This window comes from Convolutriloba macropyga, chromosome 2 (assembly GCF_964194025.1).
Source record: "Convolutriloba macropyga chromosome 2, txConMacr16.3, whole genome shotgun sequence".
NCBI lineage: Eukaryota > Metazoa > Xenacoelomorpha > Acoela > Convolutidae > Convolutriloba > Convolutriloba macropyga.
This window is the reverse complement of record NC_134469.1, coordinates 30,048,755-30,068,566: the sequence shown is the minus strand read 5'-3', so window position 1 is coordinate 30,068,566 and position 19,812 is coordinate 30,048,755. Positions and strand designations below refer to the sequence as shown.

The 19,812-nt window shown below is 37.4% G+C and overlaps 2 protein-coding genes across 3 annotated transcripts in view; both read right to left on the bottom strand.

Annotated features, from left to right (window-relative positions):
- The window catches only part of LOC142358604 (protein FAM76A-like), a 606,005-nt gene that overhangs the window by 198,855 nt on the left and 387,338 nt on the right, over window positions 1-19,812 (bottom strand). The window lies entirely within an intron of this gene.
- Window positions 1-19,812, bottom strand: part of LOC142358600 (inosine-5'-monophosphate dehydrogenase 2-like) — a 136,831-nt gene that overhangs the window by 14,909 nt on the left and 102,110 nt on the right. Inside the window, exon 11 of one of the 2 annotated variants that reach the window (XM_075410039.1) lies at window positions 3,110-3,337. In XM_075410039.1, coding sequence (XP_075266154.1) covers window positions 3,110-3,337 — 228 coding nt within the window. Of the gene's footprint in view, window positions 1-3,109; window positions 3,338-7,243; window positions 7,281-19,812 lie in introns of those variants that run through there. The other variant, XM_075410040.1, reaches the window with a different exon arrangement.

The window sequence follows — 19,812 nt, the reverse complement described above, 5'->3', positions numbered from 1 at the left end:
TCACGTCAATTGTCTTCGAATTTGGACTTTTTTGGTACAAGTTATGCTTGAAAATTATGGCGTGTTGGTTTTTGTGTCGTCCAGAAATGACCAAAATCAAAAACTCTTCTTGTTGGCTGGCTTCTGCGTATACATCATCAAAAATGATCAGTTCACGGTCTGTTTCGGGATGAGAGTTAATCTTGCTCCAATTGAGTCCTTCGTTAAAAAATATTATTGTTCCGAGTTTTTCTTTGATTTCTGTATATATTTCTTGCCAATGCTGATAGACGTAAATTATTTTGTCAAAATGAGGATAAAACAGTTCTCTTTGTTTAATTATGATATCTGCCACAAGACGGGTTTTACCTGATCCACTGGGGCCAACTACCATCATCAGTAAGTGAGGTTGAGTAACAATTACTTCGTTCATTTTGGTGTTGGAATCAAACAACCAATACTGAAGGCGAGGACTGACCAAATTTCTGGGCGTTCTGTTGAGAATTTGGTAACGAAAAGAAAACTAAGGCTGCTTGTTATTGCTGCGAATAAAAGAAAAATGTGTCTGCTGTAAAATATTAGTGACCTTTCAATGCTACCACAAAGCTTCCACGGGGGGCGCTCTTCATCGTTTTGGTCAAATATTATTTTACTAGCAATAGCCAAGTGACAATCTGGAGAGTCAGTCATTGCTTTAGGGTGCTCGAGGGGGTGGTGCAGGTGGTGGAGACTGACTAGATTGTCGTGATAATGTAACAAAATACTCTAATAGTTTAGAAGCTTCAGCTAAAAACTCAATTTCAGACAGTGTTAGATCAATTTCAGTTTGAACAAGAACAAAACGTTGACCCACTTTTTTCCAGCACTGTTTTCTCAACAATATTTCTGTCTTGTCGTTGGCTTGAGATAATTGTAAAGCTGCCCGTTTCAAAATATGCAGTGTGAAGTTATCGGGGTCGTAATTGGTCATTCTAAAATGGCAATCCTTCAGAATAGGACCAGAATACGAGCTTTAAAATTATCCAAAATAGGACACCAATTAAGTGCCCAAGCAGAAAGTGACTAGGAAAATTTGAAACCATATACACATATCCTGGTCCGAGTCCGTATTCTTCCTTCATGAATCCATACGCGTCATGAAATGCAGCATGTGTTCGTAGTATTTTCAAATGCTTAAGATACTCATGCAGTCAACTAATACCGGGTCCTATTAGTCCTCCATGCGGGGCCAGTTTATTGATGACTTGAAGGTCGGAATTGGGATCAATGATCATGCAAACTGCAAGAAATGCATTTTTTGTTGTTTCGTTCTGAGGGAAATGCTTAGAAACAATCTCAAAATTGCTCAAAACTTTATTAATATCGGGAATAAATATCATTAAATTGGTAAACTAACCGTTTTGCAGAACGCTTATATGGAAAGTGTTAGTCAGTGAGAGGTTTTTTGTTATCAGTTTTCTTTTGTTTGCTTAGATGAGTCATCGGAATTTTCCGTGCTTTCCTCCAATGAAGCATCCCAGCATTCCCAGCATGTGCATTGCGCATTGTTCATTCCACATTGAACTTCCAAATAAGTTGAATGATCCGTTCTGTGGATCGATCCCCAGCCGGTTGCCAGAATGTCGATGTAATCCTCTAGTGTCTGCTTGAAAGGGGAGTCTGTACTCAAGACTCTCTCTTTGCTAATATTCTGCGCTGGTATTCCGTCATTGTAGAACATTCTTGTCGTCTATTTGGACACGAGCGTTCCATCTCCCATACTGTTTCCATCAGGCTGTTTCGTTTTGGGGAAATATCCATTACTGTATCAGCGTTTCTTGTGAATTGTTCGAAGATGTCTCCGTCTTGTAATGTCTGATACATTGAACCGTAGGAATTGCTGATTGAACGTTTGAAATGCGCTTGTTGGTACAAACATTCTTGCTTTGATCTCGAACAGTACTTTGCTTTCATGGCGAATATAGGATTTGATAGTCTTCTCCATGTGTTTTGGATTATCGTTTGTATAGACCAGAATGTGTTGATGCTCAAATGATATGTCGTCGCACCATCTGTATTGCTGTTGCGTCTTTTGAGGATCATGATGTACAACAGCAAATTGCCACTCTGTAAAGAGATCAATCCAGTTAGCGAGGCCCTTCGGTTGAAATTGTGTTGTCAAATTTGAGTCTCTTGCATCAATTTTGCGTCTCTTTGTTTGCGCCTCGAATGAGAATTGTGAGGGAATCAGAACTTGAGCACTATAGACAATGTATCGAAAATTGTTAGAAATTTCTGCGCTGTTATTCATGGCACTTGAAGTCTGTTGAGAAATGGTTTTAGTTCGCGTTTCTTGGTATATATAGCTTTAGTTATTTGTTCAGTACTGATAATTGAGAATTCAGATTACTTTAAAATGATAAAAGCGTGAACTGATTGAAAAAAGAGACAGTTTAGCCCACATGGTTATTCGAAATACCATCTGTACCAAAGTGCCTCTGCGTACGGCATTGTAGTTGATGCTTTTCAATCAGTAAATTTAGAACTGCATGTTGGGATAGGTCAATGGCATAACTATAGTGTAAACTAATCAATATGGTCGTGCCTATAGAATTGTTTAAGTTGTGAAGTTGTGGGATCTTGTAGTTCAGTGGTGTAGACGTCTTTCCTATTGTAATCAAGATTGATTTTGGCGTAGGTTCGAGACTAGATAGGAGGGATCCTAATTCTGTGCGGTAGACCACCCCAAATTTCACTACTTAGCGGGCATCTAAAATTGGGCTTTATGGGTTTATCCCGTTTATATTTCTGACTTCAATTATTTATACTGACTCTGTTCATTTTGAATTGCTTTGCTGAGCAACTGATGTTCAAAATCACTTTTAGGAGAACGAGAGAAACTAGCCTAGAGAAGTCAAAAAGATTTCGCGCAAAATGTCGAAAAAGCGGCAAAATGGTAAAGCGAAAAAAAGTTCGACGATGTAAAAAAAATAGGAGCGCTATAATAGCCGGCTGAGAAGATGAGGGCGGCTATTAAAAACTATTTATTTATCCTAAACGCTTGTATCATCCATTATTAATTCAAATAAGCTAAATGATTTTCTGAGTAGACTTAAGGCGGTCAATGTGACAGATGATGATGGGGACTTACGAGTGTAATCCGTGTACATCTCCCTCGCGCTGACTGGCAGGAGACCTCCCCTCAAAGTAGATCTTTCCCACTCTAACGTCACTCTTCAGCTGGGCCACACTCTTCGCCCCAATGTCCTGCAGTCCATGTTGCACACTGCTAACCAAGTAGGGAACAATACGGTGCACAGACCCCTTGTCCACAATGTTGCCAGACACTCCCTGAGCCACTTTCACCCTATCCTGGTCCCTGTACACAATCAAGCACCCATTATAAAACATGTCAATCATTTTACTTGTTACTTGAACAGAAAACACCTCTTCTCAATATTCTTTCGCCTTCCTCGCTTGTAGCACAAATCAAGCCATTACAAAGCTTGCGACTCAACAATCAATAGCTATATCCCGTATATAATCTATGGTCGATTATTTTGAGCTTTAATAATTTCGTAGTTTAATACTACAAACTTTGGTAATTGCAGTCCTCGACGACGAATAATGTGTCTCATTCTATATTGGACTTTGATTAAACACTTAATTTTGCATACTCCTAATATAAAAACGATTTCGGTAAAGTAAAAATGACCCGGTTGACAAAAAGGAATGGCAATACACAAAATTGGTGACATGGTTTGATGCCGGATGTAGCGACCGTTAAAACTCAAACAGCATAGGACGCCGAGACTACCGAGAAGAGAATTGTTCATAGTTGTCCACTGTAACAAGATTAAAATGGTAAAGGGTTAAATGGACTCAAACAGTGTATCAGCTACTTCTCATATTTACTAAATAATATACTAAAAACATCGAGAGGAAAAGAAGGGAAATATTTGCAGCACAAAAGGAGCCACATCAGCCGAGACTTGAAGGCAGATAAGCTAAATCGTAGAGCTAAGGAAAAACAGTGGTCGTTTATTTTGAAAAACCTTAGTAAAAAATGTCATTTAGCCGTCTCTCTAAATTAAGAGCAAGGATACAACATTCAAAATATAATCACCTAGTTTCAAATAGCTGCCAACCGAACGTACCGAAAATGAACGTTATCCAACAAGACGGCTCGCGGAAGACTGTGCGTAGCACAGAATGTTCCAACATACGTCTCAAGTTGTCTTAAACTTCTCTTTGTGTGTATCATTCTAAATTGGACCCGGACATTGATTAAAATCTTAGTTTAATTTTACGTACTCTTGATATAAAAATGAATTGTGTAGAAAAAAATTGAACCGGTTGACAAAAGGGCATGGCCAAACACAAAATTGGTGGCATGGTTTAATACCGGATGTAGGGACTGTCAACACTCAAACAGCATTCGACGCCAAGACCACCAAGAAGAAAATTGTTCATAGTTGTCCATTGCAAGAAAATGAAAATAGTAAAGGGTTAAATGGACTCAAACAGTGTTTCAGCTACTTCTCATACCAAATATTATATTAAAAACATCGAGAGGAAACGATAGATATATATTTGCAGCACATAAGGAGCGCCACAGCAGTCGAGGCTTGAAGGCAGTAGAAAAGTTGTAGAGATAAGAAAAAACATTGGTCAATGTTGTTTATTTTGACCACAAAAAATATCATTTGGGCGTCTATGTAATTTAGAAAAAGGTCAGCATGCTTTAAATGGCTGCCAACCAAACGCACCGAAAATGCACGTTATTCAACAAGACGGCTCGCGTAAGACAGTGCGCGGCACTAAATGTTCCAACGTACGTATCAAGTTTGTCAAAGACTTCTTTGTTCTGCGGCAAAAGCTCGAACAATAAATATTTCGCAGCTCAAATTGAAGCGCTTTTCCGTAGCAACCTTGAGTACAACTTCTTATTTAGAAAAAAATGAACATTTCAGAACCCCCAAAACATTTCTGTTTTTTCAGGGAAATTAACAATTTAAAAATCACATAATTCACGCCTGCGAATTCTGATGTATAGTGATTTCATGTTTAAAACAATTGTGAATCAATTGGAGAAGGTAATAACGTTATAAAAGTCAACAAAAATCACAATAATGGAGCGTGTTGAAAAGTCTCTTTTGGAGCAGTGTCTTTCCTATTTATTACAAAGTTTCCATATGTGATCAATTCAACTATAAGTCAAAAAGAAACCCGAAACAAAACAACCCGAAACAAAAAGAAAACGAAACAAAACAACCAGCTCTTTTGTTTTTGTCCTCTTTTGAATTTTTTCTGGAACAATATTTTTTGTTGTTCTGGTATCAAGAATACAATATTTGGCCAACTCCAATATTTGACAAACTCTAAATTAATTTTACAATTGAACTATGGGAGTTGCCTTTAGCGTAGAAAGTGACAACACTTGATTTGATCTCTCATAAATCAAAAAACAAAGAATAATGTTCACATACTGACTCCGTTCAAACAAACAATCAAATTAGCGGCCCTAATTTGGACACGAAAATTTTCTCATGAAACTAGCGAAAGATGAATGAAGTCTAACCATTAGGTTTTATGTTTTCGTTGTTCTCTAAAAAAATTACTGCCTATAGTTTTCGTGTACATCAGGAGTACCACAGTTTTTCACCTGGATTCATTTTCAGGCGAAACAAACACAGAAAACAACTACAAATTACTATTTGTGTGAAGTATTAGTTCTGGGAGTTCAAAGGAAACAGGAAGAAAAAAATATTTTCTTTTCCTTTTATTAATTTTCTGATTTTCACTTTTTATAAAATTTCTGTTTATTAATATCGGAAACCTATTGAGCAACAAAAAAAAACTTTAGAAACCTAAAATCGCAACCAAGAGGAACAGAAATAACCCGAGAAAAGTTTTTAAAAAATGTTACTGCTGCTTTTTTGTCTTTTGATTACTTGTTTCTTTATAAACAAAGAAATCTTTATAAACAAAGTTTCTTTATAAACAAAGAAAAAATACATTTGTATAATCCAATATTCAGTTTTTAAGTAGAAGTATTAACAATTTCATTGCAACGTCGAAATGAATAAAAAACAAAACCGAAGAAGGAAACTTCCAGTTATTTTTACTTATTGCTGAGAAGTCACATTTTGATTGGTATAACATACTTGTTGTTTATCATAGCTTCCTATAAATAACCTTCAATTGGAATTGTTTACCCTCAGTTGCCCTCGATACCTTCAATTAAAGTAAGCAAAAATCAATTTGAGATGGAGAGTCAATTGAGAGAAACGAGAAATCCTAAACCGCTAGAAGTGAAACGTTTGCAAAAATGGACTCATTTTGGTACAGTCGACCAATTTCGGACCAATTTGACTGGTCATTGATTGACGCTGGGCATAATTGACCGGTTATTGATTGACGCTGGGCATAAAATGCATTCGAATGTCTTGATATTCATTTGGCAGCAATTAGCGAACAAAATTCAGTTTCGAATTGGGGAAATTTGGAAAATGCAAAATGAGAAGTAGCAAGGTCAAATCCATATGTGAAAAATGGTATGGCAAAAGATTCTTCAAAAATGTACCAGGTCTAAAATAATTGTTACGAACATTGTTATAAAGTAATTAAAACTGAACGGATGGGGGTCCAAACTTTCCACAACTGACTTTCAAATCATTAAGTTATACCTCCTCGGCAGTTTTGGTGAGACTAGTAGAGCAATAAGCGCAGTGATCCGACACTTTATGACCTCGTTCTTTGCCAACTTGTTCCGTTTTTGAGGACGAAAAGTGCGTCGGACAAAAATCTATTAGACAAAAGTTTGCATCAGGAACCGGCAGGACGTGTAATTGCTAAAAGCTTCGTTTGAGAGCAATTAATAATACTAAAAACCTTGAGCTAACATTATACTGATGTCATTAATTATCAGCCCAGGATAATCCATTAATATTGCCCGCTAGCTCGTGCGTTCTGATCAAATTTCCTATCTTTCAAATATTTGCCAGCTGGTAAACCAGTATTACAAAATGGAACAAAAGTCATCCATTAGCTGAAGTAGAAACAACGGTGTCTCGCCTAAGTGTAATTGGGAAATAGTTGCACTGTGACATTATGTGATCATCATCTGTTTCAAATATAAGACGAGACGCTAGTTGTCATTGTGCTACAAATTTTAACCATTGTTTAACTTTTTCGTCACTGTGGCTACTAACAGAAGAGACAAAACTTGACAAAGGGGTCGATTGACATATTACTTAGTTTGAATAAGGTTCAATTTAATGGTTCTTGGTCTTCATTCTCACCACTCGTCGTCGCTGCAACTGAAACATCTACAATGCAACAAAACTCAGCCAAACAAACCTCCCAGCCGTTAAAAACTTATTTGCTATTTAGCCTGAGCGCTAACAAAGATGTTGCCCTGGTTGGTAACACGGGTCAAAGAATTCAATAAGTTAAATTAATAAGTTAAAACTAGCCGGTAGATTGCCGGAAAATAGTCGCCGTTGACGCGCTAGACGCACATCGGGATTGAAACAGAAAAAAGAAGATGTAGAAATTGACAAAATTTTTTCCTAAGTTTCAAAAAGTGTTCTAATTCAGTGGCAGTTTCAGTTAGATTATAAACCTATATTTACTTCAGCTTCCAAACTGAAGGATATTAAGCTTAATACTAACATCACCTAGCAATCGCTCTAATGAACTTTGAGAACCTAATTCAAGCTGACTTAATATCCGGGATTCATCGGTTTATCCCGTTTCTTTTGATTTTGCTCTTTTGACGTTGACCGTATTCACTAAATTACGTAATTCAATGCTTGAAAGAATTTAAAATTCATTCAGTTGAAACAGTGAGTGAAGTAAGGCAGCAGTCAAACGTGAAAAGCTTGACTTATGTAAAACGAAAAACGTGATCAAAAGGTAAAGCGAATTAAAAAAAGAAGAGCACCTAAATAATAGCCTTTTCAGAGGCTGACGTCGGCTATAATCTAAAATTAGAATTTAAAAAAAACATAACCTGAAGCTTGCTGGAAAATAGCCGCGATAGACGCCTTCGGCCTTCCATGAATTGAAACAACAACAAAAAAATAAGAGACAGATTGACCACCGGTCCTTTAATAGACCAATCGACTTTTTGTTTATATTCGTTTATTTTTGTCATTTTTATGAGACACGTACGCTCTATAAGGAAAAGCCCTAATGGAGCTTTTTCAAAATTAACATTCGAAATCAAAAACTCAATACTCTAAAACTCAAGAATTAGGGCATATACGTTTGGCAGATGCACACTATTGACCTTTAACTAGTATGTGTTCATAAAAATTAAAGTTCATTAAGCGAGTTCAGAGTCATTTTTTCATTGAGGTAACTCACGCAATTGACCTAAAAGCAGAACAGATCAAATGGTGTCACACACACAAATTTCAACTGCAAAGCAGTAGAAATTAGTGAAATTGAAAAACATCGTTTCGTGCAAGGAAAAGTAATGATCCAACCATAAAATAGTACTTAAACCTTAATTAGATCTGACGTCTGTTTTCGAAAAAGAACTGAATAAAAATAAAATTTGGGAAAAACGATAAACGCAAAAATTGACTCAACAAGAAAACAGGCAAATTGCCCGAAAACATCCACCGTTTATGCGCTTAATGCACATCGGGATTGAAAAAGAGAAAGAAAAAAAGATAGAAATTGACCGAAATCTCTTGTTTTTCAGTGTCGAAAATTGTGCAGTTTCAGTTAGATTCTAAAACTATACTTAATTCAGCTTATAAACTGGAATCTTTTAAGCTTTATACTAATGTCAGCTGGCAATTACTGATGCACTTTGGTAACCTACTGCACCATGACCCATTGACCGGGCTTTATTGGTTTATTCGTTTCTTTTGATTCTTGTCTTTTGACATTGAGCGTATTCGCCATATTGCGTAATTCAATGGGTAAAAAAATTAAAATCGACAGTAAATGAGGCAAGTCACGAGTCAAGTCTGAAAATAGTGACCTATAAAGAAACGAAAAACGTGATCAACAGGTAACGCAGGTTAAAAAACATAGCAGGACAAGTCCTAACCTACAATTCAAAGAATTTTCAATGACCTAACAAAAAACTAGACCTAGAATGGACTATATCTTGAATGGGAAAACCATTAAGAAAACCATATCAAAAGAATCGAAAAAAAACAAACATACCCGGTATGACGTAGCTCAAACCCAAGTTTAAACTTTGACCTTTTAGTGTTATTTAACTAACTCTTATTATGCCATCATTTTGTTCACACTATTACATAATTGAACTTTACTACTGAATTCCAATCAATTTTGGAAAAATCTGTCTAATATTTGCTTATATTTGAATGTAAATAAGATATTAAAATTGTGACAGATAAAATAGTTGCTCGCTAATAAACAGTTGTATTACTGAAATAAAGTTTTTACCAGAGAAGATCTTCAGCTGTCGAAGTGATTGTCGACTCACCCATTCGATGATCCAAACCGCAAAAGCTATCCAATAGTGAATAATAACAGAAAAATCGTTAAATTGTAATAGGTGCTCAGCACAATTTTCGTTCGCTAAATTGTTGAAGCTGTAATGCTGTGAACAACCATCGTTAATTCAGCAACGTATTCGTTCTTGCCAGAAAAGTTGTTATTTGAAAGAGTTTACTCGAGTAAACAAATCAGTTTGATCAACTAGAATTGCTTTCAACCAAAATGAACAACCACTAGCGAGTACAAGAAATTTCAGCACATGATATGGTGACAGAACGGACGACAATCGACAAGATAGTGAGCCAATACCTTCAAAAAGATCCTCACCACTGTCAACTTCGGAATTGAAGGGCTAAAACAGAACCACGAGCAGTATCCATTCAAATCAGTACAGTGAGAAAGGCAGCCTGGTGGAATTGTGATTTCACGTGACCAGTATCCCTGTGGCCAGAGTTGACGCTGATAGGCAGACGCAACAACATAGCGACTACAAGGGTTCGTTAGATTTCACCTTTTGTGCAGTGAATTAATACAGTGCTTTTATGATAACGCCACATTTATCTGTTCCTGATTTCATTCTGTCGATTTGAATCATCAAAACTGATTTGAAACATTGATCACAGTAAGGAAATATGATTATCAGAAATAGTCAAGCTTGAACCCTTTACATTTACAAATCTTGAATCTAAATAAGTCTAAGGCCATCAAAACAAGAGACTACACTAAAAATTCTTAATTCCTCGGCAAGTTGAACCACTGTCCAACCAACTCAACTACACTACAAAGCTAAAACACTTAAATTTAGAGCACATAAAATGGCACAACCTAACATTGCCTTAAAACCGTTCAGCGGTACAGATAAAGAAAGTTTTCGAGAATTCGAGCATCTTTTAAGAAGCATTATAGGAGTTGCAGCAGTAGCAGGAGCCCAACAGGCTAACTTTTTGCAATTGCATCTGAGAGATGCAGCTCTAAGGTATTTCCAGACTTTACCAGAAGCAACACGCAATGATTTAGCTCTAAGTTTAACGGCGTTAAGAAACCATTTCTGCAACCCACAGTTGCAAGAGTTACATGTAATCAAGTTAGAAAACGTTCGTTTCGACCCAAAACTGATTCACCAGAAAATTTTCTTGTGTCCCTGCAAAATATGACTTTGAAAATTTATCCTGATCCCATACCCGAGGCGTATCCACCCGGACGGGATCAGGCGGCTCAAGATGCCGTAGATGCTAGAAATGATGAGAATTTACGTTTTGCACAACAAGAGAGACAAAATCAGACGAAGCGCTTTTTCAAAAAATGTATGCCTAGCTGGCTTAGAGCAAAGTTGTTGGAACAACCAGACAACACAACAGTTGAGGATTTATGCCTCTTGGCTAGGAAGCAACTCACCATCCACGATCTTTGCAAAAAAGAGGACTATATTGACGGAGCTTTTAACGAAGTGAGTCCAACAATTTCAGATAATTTGATAAATGCTTTATCAAAACTTAGCCAAACGCAGGAATCTATGGAAAATAGAACGAGCGCTTTAAGTAAGCAAGTCGAGGAGCAAAATAAACGTTTCGATGAGCAAAAATTTTCACAAAGTCAGAATTTTGGAAATCAGTTTCGGGGAAATGGTTTTAGAGGCTCAAACCGTGGACAAAGAGGTTCATATAACAACTCAAACTACCGAAGTCGAGGAAATTTTCGAGGCTATGGTAGATCGAGAGGATACAGAGGTTTCAATAACTTCAACAATCAGTTCCCATTCCCTGCTCAAAATAATTTCCAATAAACTCCAAATGCTCCACAGTTTGCGCCGACAACGCCGCAAAACTTTCAACCGATCCAAGAACAACAAACAGCAAGTAATGAGCAACCAGTTGTTCAAGTTTTTCAACCAATTGAGGAAACACATGTTCCTGTTACTCAATATGCCCAAATCATTTGCCATATCTGCGGTTATCCAAATCATTTGGCAACTAATTGCTCAATGCGATCACGTGGACGCAGAGGTGGAACAAATTTTCCGTTTCAACGGTCTTCAAAAAACTAGATAAGCCACAAGTTCCATTAGATACCAGCTCATCAAATCAATCTTTACATGTAAATACTTCATTAGACTCAGACATGCAGATTGAGGATAATATTTGCGCAGTAATCCCTCTAGAAGGAGAAACTCTCTCCTATGTTAGAATAAAAATTGATAATAGTCTTCGCCGAAGAGCTTTAATTGACTCAGGATCATGCTCAAACGCTATCCCATTATCCTTATTAAATGAGTTCGAGGAAAAACAAATTTGTTTTGAGGTAGAAACTCCCACTTATAACACTGTTAAGTTAGCTTCAAGTGCCCCAGTTGTAGTAAAACAGCAAATCAAAGTAAAATTCACAATTGGCAATCATCATTTCAGTGATAGTTTTTTAGTTCTTCCAACAATGAATACCGTCATTTTAGGAAACCCTTTCTTCAAGAAAAATTTTATCGACATTAGTCCCGCTTATAATTTATTGAAATTACCTGAAATGACAATACAACTTAATGAAATAAAGCCAAAAGATAAAAAGAGGCAAACATCTAAAAAACTGAAGAAAATTCCCATATTACTGAGCAAAAAACACGAACTACAGCCCAACTCACATCAATTGCTTGAATGTTATCTCGACAAGAGCTTTCCTAATTTAGAAAATTGCAGTGGAGTAATAATACCTTGCACTCAGTTCGGAAACGAAACGGAAATAGCTCTAACATCATCCTTGAGTACATTAGATGAAAAAAGTAGAGTGTTTATTTCAGCACTTAATATCACTGACCACAAAATAACCCTATGTGTTGATTCAAAAGTCGCCTTTTTTGAAATTTTGAATGAAAAACAAACAGAAAAGCTAGTTAATGTAGACCCCCAGCTTATTGCCTTGGCAAAAATGAAAAACCGTGATAACTTGGAAGCTGAAATTAATCAACTTGTTCAAACAAAAAACTTTCAGCCTCTGAATCAAACCAGACCAAAACCAGAATATGAAAAACTTTGGTTTCCGACCCCTGAAACCTGTGACAGTCCCAGCAAATTGTCTCCTTTGCAGCGTGATATTTATGATCAAATTCTGCACTTTCAAAATCTTGAAAAAATTGACCCCAAGAATAACGCAAAAGATCGTGACCTTTTTCTTGAAAAGTTCGATTGGCAAAATTCTGTTTTAACCTTTGAGCAAAAATGTCAGGTAGAAGAGTTACTGGTGGAATTTTCTGATATATTTGCTAAACACCGTTTCGATGTATGTTATAACACAGAGTTAAAGATCAAACTAACACCTGAGCATAACCTTCCTGTTTATGTTCAAAGTCCACAAACGCCAATACACCTGAGAGATGAGATCACAGTAGAACTTGCATTGATGCACTACTATAATTTGATCACGACTTTATCACATTCAAAGTACAGTAGTCCAATATTTGCGCAACGCAAAGATTCTGGCAAACTGAGAATTCTTATTGACTTAAGACGTATCAATCATCTCTTAAGAAATGACTATATCAATAGTAATTTTCCAATCTCAAACATGAGCGATGCTTCAAATCACTTTGCAGGAAAATCCTTATTTACAAAACTTGATTGTTCGCAGGCATACCACTGTGTTCAAATGGCGGATGATCTTTCAGTCCAACTTTTAGCCTTCAATTTTTCCTCTCGCACCTATGCATACAAGTGTTTAGCAAAAGGTCTAAGCAAGTCCGTGACAGGATTCAGTTCAATTATCAGGCACTATTTAGATTCTTGTCTTGCAGCAAACATCTGCACTCAGTATATGGATGACATAGGAAGCGCAGTGAAAAATTTTGATGAGTTGATTCCAAGTCTTAGAAAAATATTTGAATGCATAAGAACATCAGGTCTTAAACTCTCACCAAATAAATGTACATTTGCCACACAAAAAGTCAAGTTTCTTGGAAAAATTATAACACCAGAAGGTATACAACCAGAATCCAAAAGAATCGAAAAGTTTCTCAAAACAATCAAGTTACCCCGAACACCAAAACAGGTAAAGCGTTTAGTTGGTTTTGTCCAGTTTTGGCGTGATTTTATACCCAATTTGGGAGATAAACTCATGCCCTTCTACAAGCTACTGAGAAAGGATATTGAACCTGTCTTAACAGAGGAACACGAAAAACATCTTGAAATAGTCAAAACCGATCTTGTAAAAGCAACCGATTTAACGTTAAGATTAGCTAAACCAGGAATGCAGTATGTTCTACTCTGCGATGCCAGTTATTTTGGCACCGGTTTTGTACTGATGATTGAGGATTATGTTAAAAACAACAAAAATGAGAACAGAAAAACTTATGCGCCAGCGGCGTTTGGTTCAAAACTGTTTAATAACGCTCAGCTCAAATTCTCAGTCTACTATAAGGAATTTCTTGCACTTTATTTTGCCCTTGAGCATTTTTCTCATTATCTTTGGGGTACGGAAAAAGCTGTAATAGTCCTTACTGACAACAAAAGTTTAACCCAATTTTTCCAAGCAAAAAGTATTCCACCGTCGCTATGGAATTTTCTTGACCGTGTTTTGTCATACAATCTTGTTATCGCTCACATTCCTGGCAGGGCAAATTACGCTGCCGATTTCCTTTCGAGGTCGCAAACTGACCCATCGCAAACAATGAAACTAAAGTTGACGGATAGAATACCAATTAGAGAGATAGAAATTGAGTCAACAGCCAAAACGCCTGACGTATCACTCAGTTCATTGGCAAATATCGAGTGTTTACTTGAACAAAAAGCAAATGTCAGCATTGAAATGCTTGATAAGTTGAAGCAATCTGGAATACCAGATGGAATTTTAAGACAAATTGAGGAGCAAAGTTCAAAAACCGACGACGATGAAATACAAACTTTCATTCGTTTGAAACCAAAAATTCCAGAACTCAATGCAGTTTTGATGCATGATCCTGCCAATTTTTTGCAAGACTTGACTGAACGCTTGAATCCTATCGACCTTAAACATGAGCAGTCATTAGATGAAGTTATAAAGCGTGTTATCTTTTGGAAACAAAATAACACTGTTGAGGATATCAAGTACGCATCATTCGCACTCAAAAAATACGCTAAGCAATTCAATAGACTAACAATTGAAAATGATGTTCTGTATCGACAGTTTTTTGATGACACTGGCAAAGTTCTCTACAACCAGTACTGCCTGCCTAAACACCTTTGGAAAGAGGTAATCTATAGATTGCATAATTCGAAAATTGCTGGACACATAGGAATAGTTAGAACTGCCTTTGAGTTCAGAAAAAGATTTTATTTTCCTGGGTTTACAGAATATATAGACTAAGGGTTTACAGAATATATAGACTAGTCAAAAATTGCCTAACATGTATACAGACAAAACTCATTTCCAATAAAGCGCTAAAAACATTTTTGCAACATCATCACTACAGTCCTTTCCCGGGGACATGCTTCAAATGGACCTAGTTGGTCCACTTCGTGGAACTATTTATAAGTATGCTTTGACTGGTATTGATGTTTTCTCCAAATACCTTTTTGCTGTACCACTCACTAATGTAAGCGCACAAAGAGTAGCACAAGAGCTCACATCAATATTTTTCCAACACAGTTATATACCGCATACGATTTTGTCAGACTTAGGCAGTAGTTTCGTATCCGATCTAATGCACGAGTTAGCACAATTGCTTGAAGTAAAGCTTAAACACGCCACACTTAAGCACGCGCAATCTGTAGGTGTTGTTGAGAGAGCACACGGAGCGCTGAAAAGAATTCTTAAACTCAATACTAATGAACAATGGTCCAACTGGCACAAATATGTGCCTCTAGCAACCTACATTCATAATACCTCATATTATTCGTCAATAGGTTGCACACCCACATCAATTTTTCACGGTCGTGAACCGATTTAACCCTTGGATGTGAGGTTCAACAAAAAAAATCTGAAAACTCTTGATCCGAAATCTGACTTTGTTATCCAATTGCAAGATCCTATGCAGCAAAAATTCTCCGAGAATAAGTCAAAATTAATACACGCTTATCATAAGTATCGAACATACTATGCCGAAAAGGCACTTTCAAGCCCTCTAGCACTTAATTCGTTTTGCCTGCTACTTAACCCAAAGCTCATGAATCAATCTGACTTTGGATATAAATCAATGACTGTTTGGCTGCCGTTGTATCGAATTGAGAGAGTACTAACAAATTCAAACTACCTGATTCGAAAGGTTGGCACTTTGTTCACACAATGCGTCCACCGTATAAGACTTCGACCCTATACAACAAACGTGAAGCCATCAGATCTTGATGACATTGATCCGAACAAATTCGTTCCTGATCCTCTTTTGGGAAAAAACAGACAAGAACCAGAATTGTTCGATGAACAAATTCCAAAACTGCTTGAACACCACTTTATTGACGACGTGCCACAAGAAAATCAAGAAGATCAAACAGAGCAACCACCTGCAAAAGTCACACTCTTTCCCAATGGCCGCAGCAGGAGCACTGCCTGCACCTGCTGTAGCTCCAATAGTTCCCCATGTCCCTGCTCAGCCTTTTCAACCGGCAGAAGACGCTGGCGACCTACAAGGAGAGCAGATGGCTAACATTCCAATAGAAGAAAATGACGAAGTCGTAGACAACTTTGCCGAACTTCCATTTTTCCCCAGAAGTCAATAATGAAAGTGAAACTGAACAATTTGAACAATTCAACGGCCACAACGCAGACAGAGAGCCACAGCAAACCACGACAGAGCCCGCCAATACGCAGGAGGAAGCACAATCCGATGAGTACGAGAAAACAGAAACACCAATATCAATTAAGCGTGAAACAGGACGCAATTTATTTGAAGACAATGAGAGACAATCAAAGACCCAACCTCGAAAAGTACAATTCAAAAAAGGAACACGTTCTCCACCACCTGCTAACAAGGATCACCCGCATGTGGTTCGTACAATAGATGGAAAGATGTTGATTCCACATTCGCACTTGAAGAAATCGGAAAAACAAAGTAATATTAAACAGTCATATAGAAAAAACATGGAACGTCTAATCAAAAATCCTAATGCAGCTGAATCTAGAGCAACAAAACTGGACGTTAAAAGAAGCACAGAAGTGAAAAATCAACAATTAGGTGAAACTGATACACCTGGAACAAGTACTTCAACTCCGAGAACAGCCGCAACGGCAAAGGAACTGTCGCCGATCACAAAATTAGCAGTTGGTTGTAGAACCAGAATAAGAAAAGCAAAGGAGCAGAGTAGTTCTAACAACATGAACAAACTTGAGGCAAATAAATTGCAGGTTTATTACCATACATCAGATATTCGACACTTTACAGACACAATAGTTCAAACAACTTCTAATGAAAACAAATTTCACAACCTAGAATTTTTCAATATCAATTCTTTTGATAACGTAAAAGACACGAGAAGTTACGCCAAAGGATCAGTGATATCTGTTTTTGATAACCTTCAGAAGCGGTTTGTCTTTAACCTCATTGTTAGAGACACAGAGTTCGAACCAGGAAGTTATTCAAACCTGATAGCAGGCTTAAACACATTAAAGTTTCACATTCAGGACAAAAATGTGGAAAGAATTGCCATGAAGCAGCTCGAATCCTACTCGGGTCTAGATTGGGCTCACGTCTGCAAGATTATTCTAAGTATTTTCAGCTCGTTATCACTTGAAATTCATTTCTTTGTTTGAAAAAAAAAATTTCTCCAATTTAGTTAGTCTGCGACCTTATTTTTGCATGTAGATTCGATTCCGATAAGTCTGAACTGATTTGGAAGAACTTTTTTTCTGACCTTTATCTCATTGCGCTTTTTATATTCACCTATTTCTTCGAGAAAAATTGCACTTTTTGCCACTAAAAACCGTCCAAATGATCACCTGCAAAGCTGTAGAGAGAAAAACCGATAAGGATTGAGTATTCTGAGCTATCTTCAGTGTTTCTTCGCAAATGTGATGAGATCAAAACTGTTGAGTTCAATGAAAAATTTGAATTTATTCAATATGAGTTTCTCATAACTCAACTTTCAGTCCGAGTCACTCCTCAAACGCTTCGCAGCGCGAGGACCAATTTCTCCGTTGACTCCGGAGGAATCAAATTCACCTTCAGTACTTCAATTCAAAAAAAAATGATTAATTTTTCAAAAAAGAGTAGAAAAAATAGAGAAAGACATACTCTCTTGACGGGAACTCTAGTAGGGGTTCACAATGGTAAGCATTGTAATGCTCATTGTGTTTAACATGCAGGAGAAGTGCTGGACCCCCACTTTGACTTGTTGGAGAGTGCATGTACCTCTCCCAACACGAAACAGAAGAATATTCCCAAAAGACGTAAATGTCTAGCCCCAATAGCCAAGCCAGACCAAGAATCTAAATGAATCACCAAGTTCAGTGAGCTAGAATGATCAAATGAAAGCAAAAAAAATTTAAACTCGAACCCAATGTTCTCCTACAGGGCCTACATTATCCCGATTGTGGGTGATCTCGAAGTCCATAACACCTGGTATTTGAGAGCACAAAAAGATGAAAAAGCCTTGCTCTCCAGCATAAAAGTCCCTGTAGCAATCCTCAATTTATTGCAGGGAGAGGATTTCATCTTCTTAGATTTTCCTGCACTCTTTGACTTCGCACCTATATAAAATGTAGAATTTTCGAAACAACGATGAATTTAAAAAAAAACAGCAAGCTGATTAACCTGAACGTTTCCCCACAATCAGATAATAAATGCTAGAGAAAATACACTGTCCATGAACCTCAGCATATTTTGGTTTCCCGGCTGGTTCCGGAGTCCCGAGCTCACAAACAGAGTTGGTGTATTTAACGGCATCTTCCACAAAAGTGAAACCAAACTGTTCACACCAAGCTCTCTTGCGATTTTCCGAAACAGCCGTACAAAGAAACCGCCTTTTTTGGTTCTCCTCAGTGTAACAATGAGGACAGGTCCTGACAAACCTGAATAATCAAAGCTCCAGTTTACGCAGATAGTCAACGCTTTCTCTACTTTTAGAACAATTTCCTTAACTCTTTTAATGCAGTTAATTTTGTTATAAAATATCAACTTGAAAGAGAACTCTCTTCTACAAGCCGAGTGAAGCCCCCAAGTTTCGGTGGGTAGGACCAAGATTTTCCCGTCAACACCTCCCGGAGAGACGAACGAGTCCTCAGATGGCTAAACCCCTTATAATGCTCGTCTCGGAGAGCTGCTTCAACTTCTGCAAGGGTGGGAACCACCGAATGATCGCTTTTTGCGACCAATTTGCCGTCTTTCTCTTCAAAAAAACGACACAAGTCGCGGAACTCCTTTCGTTTTTCATTCGTCGTAAGAATGGTGCTGTTAGTTTTGCGCGTACGCAAAAACAATATTATTGCCATAGTTAAGAACTTATCCATTCTTACTCTGAAGAATATACTCCGTTGAGTTCACGTAGCCTTCTTGATTAAAAATTATAAAAACTGCACACATTAATGCACAACTGCATATTTTGAAACTTGTTTTTCACCTTACGCCACAGTCGGCGGTACTGCTTTGAACTGAATCAATTACCTTGAAAACCTACATAACTTGTGAACCTGATAGTTCCCACACCTAACGCCACAGTCGGCGGTACTGTTAACTGACAATATTATGATAAAAACCTGCATATCTTTTCTCTACACTAAAACCTGTAACACTTCTCATATGACTCCACTCCTGAAAAACAAAGTCACAAATGTTCACATGTTTAGAATGATGAAGCTTGCCACGTTATTCCTTAAACTCATCCTAATGTATATTCATACTGCTGGATCATCAGAAGAGCGCAACTTTGATGACGTACTCGAAAAAGGAATAATTTTCAACGAAGAAACGAAAATTCTCTTGGCTGAAAAGTTCGTCCCTGTTCAATTCATGGTTCCATTTCCATCGTACAACTTTTCCTTAAAACCAGAGTTGAATACATTACTCAGACGCTTGAATGACATGTGGAAATTACCATCAATAAAGTGTCCACTTGATTTCTCATCCAGTTTTAATGGAAATGCCTCATCTTTCAATGTTGATTGGATCTTGTCAAAGATAGAGAGAGAAGTCAATAAGTCGAGTCTCGATGTTCAACTTATTCGAAATGAAACTTCAACCATTCTCCAAAACGGTGATGAAATCAGAGGAACAAACAGCCGTGTTAAACGAGGAGCACACGTCGCAGTCGCCGCTATGGCTGGAATCGGGCTCTTTGGTTCTGGTGTCCTAATGGGAAATGGAGGCGGATGCGGTCTCTGGCATTTTTGGATCATGCCAGGACAGAGCTAAAGAGAATGCAGCTAATATTGATCGACTATACAGTTTCACATCATCACTGACGGACTACGTAATGCAGA